This window comes from Fukomys damarensis, unplaced genomic scaffold, assembly GCF_012274545.1.
Source record: "Fukomys damarensis isolate Sample0158 unplaced genomic scaffold, DMR_v1.0_HiC HiC_scaffold_23, whole genome shotgun sequence".
NCBI lineage: Eukaryota > Metazoa > Chordata > Mammalia > Rodentia > Bathyergidae > Fukomys > Fukomys damarensis.
The window spans coordinates 45276052-45283307 of NW_022900935.1; the positions used below are offsets into that span (position 1 = coordinate 45276052).

Sequence of the window (7256 nt, forward strand, 5' to 3'; positions counted from 1 at the left end):
TCAAGAATTTTTTTTTTTTTTTTTGCTTTACAAAAAACTATTCTTTAATTAGTGAAAAATTCAAATTCAAGCCTTAGCTAATGCTTGTTGCCCTTCCTTGCAGGTCTAGGTGCTAGATCTAGCAACTGTGGCATGTCTCATTGATGTTCCAAAAGGGGAAGAGCATGTGGCACCACACCTGGCCCTCCTTGTACTAGTCTCTCTCCACAGGTACCGGGAATCAAATTCAGGACCTTGAGCTTGCCAGGCAGGCACGGCCCCAGTGCACCACATCCCTGGCCCTTCCTCTTACTATCCTTGCAGCGTTTCTGTAATTTAAAACTGTACCGGGCCTGGGATTTTGCTTAGTGGTGCCACCGCCTGCCTCACAAGTTCAAGGTCCCAAGTTTGATCCCCGGAACCAATAAAATAAAACGTACCTAAGTAAGAAGTTAGAAAAGAAATTGCCACCCGCACTTCGCCTGTGTGTGTGTGGTACTGAGTACTGAACCTAGGGCCTTCACACTGAGCTATATCCCTAGCTCTTTGCTAGTTTTTATCATTTTGAGACAGTCTCTCTGTCCCTGGCTGGGCTTGGATCTGCAACCCTCCTGCCTCAGCCCAACACAGTGCCAGGGTCACTTTTATTTGCTTGTCTGGTTCTGGCGAATGAACCCAGAGCCACTCTTCCCAGCCCTGTTTTTTATTTTGCGACAGGGTCTCACTACGCAGCCAAGGATAGCCTCGAGCTAGCAAGGATAGCGATCCTCTTGCCTCAGCTTCCCGCAAAGCTACAGTAAGCAACTGAGATTGCAGGCGTACTCCGCCACTTCACTGTTCTACTGTGGCCTGCGCAAGATTTGGACGCAGCCCTCGCCCGGGTTCCCTCAGGCTCCGCCTCGCCCTCGTTGCGCTGCTTCTCCCTTGGCCGGGCGCCCAGAGCGCTCAGGGTGACGCACGTACTCCGGCAGACTCTTGAAGGGCACACCTGGAGATCGCGGCCGGCGGCGTCCGCGCAGTGCTGTCCTCTCTGCCCCGCGGCTACTCCCGCCGGGCTGACCCGGCGGAGTTGGCCACGCCCCCAGCCCGAAGCGGACTGGAGCGCCCGGCGGAACCCAGAGGCCGGGCTCAGAGATGCCCCGGAAGGCGGAAGTACACACACATCGTCCCGAAAGTTTCCGGCTATGCTGACCCACAAACCTCTCGGCAGCATCCCGGCGGGGACACTTCAATATGGTCTTCCTCACGACGCGACTCTGGCTGCGGAACCGCGTTACTGACCGCTACTTTCGGATCCAGGAGGTGCTGAAGCATGCGCGGGTGAGTGAGCACGCCAGGGATCCGGGAGCTCGTGGACCAAGGGTGTCCGCGCGGTTTCCGTCACCCCTCGTTTCCCGTTTCTCGACCCAGCACTTTCGCGGGAGGAAGAACCGCTGCTACCGGCTGGCCGTCAGGGCTGTCACCAGGGCCTTCGTGAAATGCACCCGGGCCCGCAAGCTGAAGAAGCGGAACCTGAGGACCGTAAGTGCTGCCCAACCCTTCTCGGGACCCCTGGCCCGCGTGTTGCTCCTGGCTGTTTATTGCGGGGGCTCCCGCGCCTGGTAGACGCTTTTCGGGGTCTTTGCTGAGAGCTGCCACTCGCGCTTGCGTCAGTACCGCTTTCTAAGCCTCAGTTCAAAGAATAACGCAGCAGCCAGGTCTGAGCCAGTTAGGTCAGAAAGGCCCTGCTAGCAGTAGCTGCGGGTCTCAGCGTTCCCGCCTGCAGGTTTCCGATGTGAATTCTACTGGTTGGTTATCAGCTGTGTCTTTGCAAAGGGCAAGGCTGTGCTGCCTGGCCAGTGATGGGAGCAAGGGTCCTGGATAGCTACTGTGCCTCCTCAGTTGTTCTTAGAAATACACATTCTCAGTGGACGTGGTGGTGCACGCCTGTGAGCCACTTACTCAGGAGAATCATCACCCACTGGAGGCCAGCTGGAGCTACATAATGAGACCGTTTCAAAAAAACCGAAAAATACAGCCGGGCATGGTGGCGCATGCCTGTAATCCCAGCACTCGGGAGACTGAGGCAATAGGATCGCTGTGAGTTCGAGACCAGCCTGGGCTACACAGTGAGTTCCAGGTCAGTCTCAACTACATAGTGAGACCCTGTCTCAAAAAACCCACCCCCCCAAAAAAAAAGCCGAGAAATAAAATAAAATGGAACTTATTTCACTGAAGTGCATCAATCTTTCTTTGTACTGCAGGCTTGTTTGCTAGAAAGGAAAACACTAACTCCTCTACTGACTTAAAAAGTTTAGTTCAGCCAGGATTATTGGAAGGTAGGTATAGATATAAAATCCAGAATGATGGGCCCGGGATTTAGTTCAGTGGTTCTGTCACCTGCCTCGCAAGTGCAAGGACACGAGTTCAATCACCCGTGCCGAAAACTAACAAACAAACAAATAAATAAATGAATAAAATCAAGGATGCTGTTAACTCATCTCAGTGTTTTCTTATTTCAGCTTTGGATTAATCGCATCACAGGTGCCTCCCAGGAACATGGCCTGAAGTACTCAGTGTTTGTTACCAATTTAATCAAGGTATGACTGAGGCCTGTTGAGGTACTTATCTGCAGGAGCCACGCCTTGGGCACAAGCCAGCCTGGCAGGGTCTGTACTGCTTTGTGTCCCTGGCTGCAGCCCTAGCAGGTTGGGGGCTCATACTTGCTTCTTCCTTGCCCTGGTGGCGGCAAAGTGTGGTGGAAATAGAGCTTTTTGTACTGTGACATGAGGCCCAATGTTTCCTCATTTAGGAAAAAAAGTAGAAGACTTTGGCTTTAACTGTAAAGTTTAAAATTTTTTTGACAGTGGAGGTTGGTTTTTTTTTTTTTTTTTTTTTTTTGTTACTGGGGATTGAACTTGGGACCTTGAGCTTGCGAAGGCAGGCAGCAGAACCATTGAGCTAAATCCCCACCCCCTGGAAGTTTTTTGATGATGTAACAGATGGAATTCAAACATACAACCACAGAAAGATGAAGTGTCTTGGAGGGACAGATTAAGCAAGAAGTATGAAATCTGGTCATTCTTTGAATCTGGAAGTTATGCTAATTCCCTTTGCTTCCATGTACGTTTGTGTTTTTCCTTTAAAATCTGGGGAGTAAGCTGGGCGTGGTGGCGTACACCTGTAATCCCAGCACTTGGGAGGCTGAGGCAGGAGGATTGCTTTGAGTTCGAGACCAGCCTGGGCTACATAGTTCCAGGTCAGTCTCAACTACATAGTGAGACCCTGTCTCAAAAAACAAATAAAACGTCTGGGGAGTAGGGTTCCTGTGTGACATTACAAAGACCCTCAGGGTAAACTTGAGAGTGCATGCATGTTAATGTCACTGTTTTACTGTCCAGTAGCTGAGGCTTAGAAGGCAGATGAACATTATCTGAGGCACTCAGGTTATGTCCAGAGTAGGTCCACTAGGTGCTTGGAAGCGTGTTTAATGTGTGGAGACATGCCCCATCTTTCTGCTTAAGCCCACTGACAGTTTGCATCAGCTTTCCAAAATCACCTGTGGTTTTCTCAGTGCTGGGGATCAAACCCAGGGCCTTGTACACAAGCCCTCTACTACTGAGTTATAGCCCAGGCTTGCAGTTTCCCTTGATGGGAGCCTGACCTAGCACACTGAGGGAACTTCCAAGTTGACTGACAGGGCTAGCCCAGGGGTTCTAGTGGTTCAGGTGATGAACCCTGGTCCTAGACAAGATCTTCTGGGGGCTGAGGATTTAGCTAAGTGGTGCCACCGCCTACCTTGCAAGCACAAGGACCTGAGTTCGATCCCTGGTACCCAAAGAAAAAAACAAAACAAAAAAAATCTGTTCCATGGGTAGGCTCTGGAGACTGGACTCACCTCCCTTCCAGTGTCATACAAACTTCACAAGTGCCCTCTCCCTTGTCCTTGTTCATCCTGTAATTTTTTTTTTGGTTCAGGGATTCAATTCAGAACCTTGCACTTGGAAGGCAGGTGCCCTGTCCTGTAGTGTTCTGCTGTGCTGCCCAGGCAGGATTCTCTTGCTCTGGCTCTTCCGGAGCTATTCCATGGATAGGTTGTGCCCTGGAGCCAGAGTACTGGTGCTGGAGGGCGACTCACCACCAGAGGTCTCTGAACCACACTGTCAGTGCAGCCCAGTGCTTTGTGGGGTTTTGTGATGCACTGCCCAAGTGGTTGCTAATGCCAACTTGGCTCTTGTTCTTTCTCTTGTCAGTGCCAGGTGGAGCTCAACAGGAAAGTACTTTCGGACCTGGCCATCTATGAACCAAAGACTTTTAAATCTTTGGCTGCTTTGGCCCAACGGAGGCGACAGGAAGGATTTGCAGCTGCCTTGGGGGATGGAAAGGAGCCTGAAGGCATATTTTCCAGGGTGGTGCAGTACCACTGAGGGCTGCTGCACCGTGGATCAGGAAAATGCTTCTTAGGAACAGTGTGCTATTTACTCATTAGCTCATAAACCTGGATTGTGACTTTATTTACACTTCAGTGCCAGGCCTGAGAGAAAAGACCCTGTCTTCTCAGTGGACAGAGTCTCAGAAGTGTCTTACATAGATTATGCATATAAAGCTTTCACAGTATTTGACTTGTGAATTGTGTTTTATGGCATCAAGCAAACACACCATGGGGTGTACCGTCATCACTGAGGTGCCTGTAAGCCCAGCAGCAGCAGCTGCGTGGCACAGCAGGAGAGGCTGATAGGAAAGGAGTCCCTAGCAGTCGGATGCATCCAACTGTGCTGCTTCTGCAAGCCGACCACTGAAATCTGACTTCCCTACCCATCCAGCTCCCTGATTCCAAGTCCCCTCACTTTCCCTGTGGCTCAGCTCTTCAACTATGGCACACAGCTTGTTTCCCTGCTGTCTCCTCCCATGCCCCCCTGGCCAGTAGGGATCAGAGGGAGATGGGCCCATAGCAGGTGCAGGTACTCTTGGTTCGTCTCCAGGACTTCATCAGATGGGGCTCCCAAAGTAACAATCAGTATGCTGCTCCATGATGTCCAGAAATATGTTCCTGATGAGCTCACCATCAGGAATCCCCTCACAGCATCTCTGCCAACCCTGTGCCATGCAGACCTTCCATGTCCCCTGTCCCATGTGTAGTGTGGACAATGTCTTTCCATCTGCTAAAGGGCCAGGCCTATCCCCTTGTCTTTTCAGGTACCTGGTCCCATCCAGAACCTTGGGCATCTCTATTTTGAGCTCTAGCAGGGCCTTTGGACCTACAGTTGCTGTCTGCTTGCTGGTGACCCCATTTATACAGGCAACACACACCTGGTTATCCTGGAAGGCTGCCACTCCAGTGGAGCCCAGTTAACACCTGCCTCCAGTAGCAGCTGCATTTCCTATGGCCGCACCTCCCTTGTCCTGTGCTACCAGTTGCTGGGAGTCATCCTGTGCTCCTCCATGGACTTCATCCACACTCACCTCCACCAAGCCCTGGCCAACTAACTCCAGGCTGTGTGCACAAGTGCTCAGGAGATGGCTATTGAATGGACCGGGCAGAGCCATACCCCTTCAGTACTGTGGCTGAGTGCCTTTTCTGCATTTCACCTCAAAGGGGATAAACTGGTGGGTTGCACCAGCAGCCCTGGTCCAGCCTGTTCACCAGTTCCGGTGCCATGCAGTAGAGCTGGTCTGACTGGCTAGAAACACCAAGATCTCCCACAAATGCGTCCAGTCACAGGGAGAGAAACAAGATGGATGTGGGTTTCCAGAGGAAGGGAAATTCCTTTTTCCCTGGCACACACAAACAATGAGGCTGGAGGGGGGACTCTGGCGCTGCCAAATTAGGGGCAGAAGGGACTGGTGAACTGCAACCATGGTGCCCATAGCAGGTACAAAGGAGAAAGACTGGGTCCTATTTGGCAGTGCTGGAACTGTGGGATCAGATTGGGTCTTGCTAGAAATCAGCTCCACCATTGGCCAGGGTTTTTTTGTTTTGTTTTGTCAGGGTTTCCCTATGTAGTTCAGGCTGGCCTTGAACTCTAGCTCAGGCTGGTCTCAAATGCAAGGTGATCCTCCTGCCTCAGCTTCCCAAATGCTGGGATCACAGCATGTGTCACCATGCTCAACATGTTATTGTTGGTTTTGTTTTTTGGTACTGGGGATCGAACTCTGGACCTTGCACTTGTGAGGCAGGCAGCTGTACCACTAAGTTAAATCCCTGGCCCCGAGCATGTTACTGTATTAATTTTGAGACAGTCTCGCTAAATTGTCCAACCTGGGCTCAAACCTTTTTTTTTTTCTTCTTTCTTCTTTTGAGATGGTCTTGCTGTGTAGTCCAGGGTAGCCTTAAACTCACTATGCAACCCAGACTGCAGACTGGCCTCTAACTCTTGGCAATCCTGCTTCAGACTCCCTATTGCTAGGATTACAGACATGCGCCACCAATCAAATTTGTGATTCTCCTGCCTCAACCTCCCATTGTACCGCGACTGTAAGTTGGCTTGCTGGGCAGTTACAAGCAGCTCCGAGTCTGATCTGTCCCACCTAGGGACATCTCCCTTTCATCTCCTTCTAACCTATCCTAGCAGCACTTGGCAAGTCTTCCCGGGTTGACGCATAGGTCGGCTGTTCTTGCACAGCAGCAAAGGCTGCACTGCCGAAGCGGTGCCGCCCGAGGCGGTCCTAATGCGGCAGCAGGGGGTGTCAGTGCGGTCTGTCCTTGTCCTTTCCCCAGCGTGCAGGCCTCGCGCCTGCCTCCCCTGATCCGTCCCCGGGCCTGCACCTGCCTCCAGACGCTCAGTACGGTCACTGAGTCCGATGTTTTCTGACTCCCTTCACTCGCTGCCTTCCCCGAGAACGGAGTTTGCAAGTGAGAACTGTGGGGGTCTGGACTGACAGCTGCACCAGGAGCCTGCAGCCAGCAGGGTTGAGGACTGACCATCCGGTGCTGATTCACCTCTAGTCCGGCCGGCACAGCCTGTCCCAAGACCAACTTTCCAGGATCTCGCAGGATTCCGCGGGCCTGACCCCGTTACGCCAGTCTCTGAGCCGCCTGAGTCCCTTGGGGCAGACACATTTCCGGTCGGGCCTAGCCGCGGAGACTGCTGGGTAGCAGCCCTGCCCTTCCCAGGGTCGGGTTCCGGCGACGGCGCCTGACGCGAGTCTGACAGGCAGGTCGCATGACCAATAGAAATGAGGTATCCGTTGTATATAGCCAATGGAACGCGTTGGGGCCGAGCCGTGAGCGTCTCGAGGAGCCGCCCTGCAGAGAAAGGGCCCTAAAGGCGTCGGCGGCACAAAATGGCGACGGCGGC

General features: G+C 52.4%; 1 protein-coding gene across 1 annotated transcript; it reads left to right on the plus strand.

The window, feature by feature from the left end:
• Window positions 1-1117: 1117 nt before the first annotated feature.
• On the plus strand, window positions 1118-4577 carry Mrpl20 (mitochondrial ribosomal protein L20). The gene is made up of 4 exons (XM_010627706.3): window positions 1118-1299; window positions 1390-1500; window positions 2481-2558; window positions 4212-4577. Exons 1-4 carry the CDS (start codon window positions 1213-1215, stop codon window positions 4383-4385), a joined length of 450 nt encoding a protein of 149 aa, XP_010626008.1. The 5' UTR covers window positions 1118-1212; the 3' UTR covers window positions 4386-4577.
• Window positions 4578-7256: the final 2679 nt, after the last annotated feature.

What these genes read in the sequence shown, in the direction of transcription:
- Mrpl20 (XM_010627706.3), top strand. Translation starts at nt 1,213, where the DNA reads ATGGTCTTCCTCACGACGCGACTCTGGCTGCGGAACCGCGTTACTGAC. An exon ending in AGAAGCGGAACCTGAGGACC is followed by an intron (nt 1,501 to 2,480) that starts GTAAGTGCTGCC and finishes TTCTTATTTCAG; the next exon opens with CTTTGGATTAATCGCATCAC. An exon ending in TTGTTACCAATTTAATCAAG is followed by an intron (nt 2,559 to 4,211) that starts GTATGACTGAGG and finishes TTCTCTTGTCAG; the next exon opens with TGCCAGGTGGAGCTCAACAG.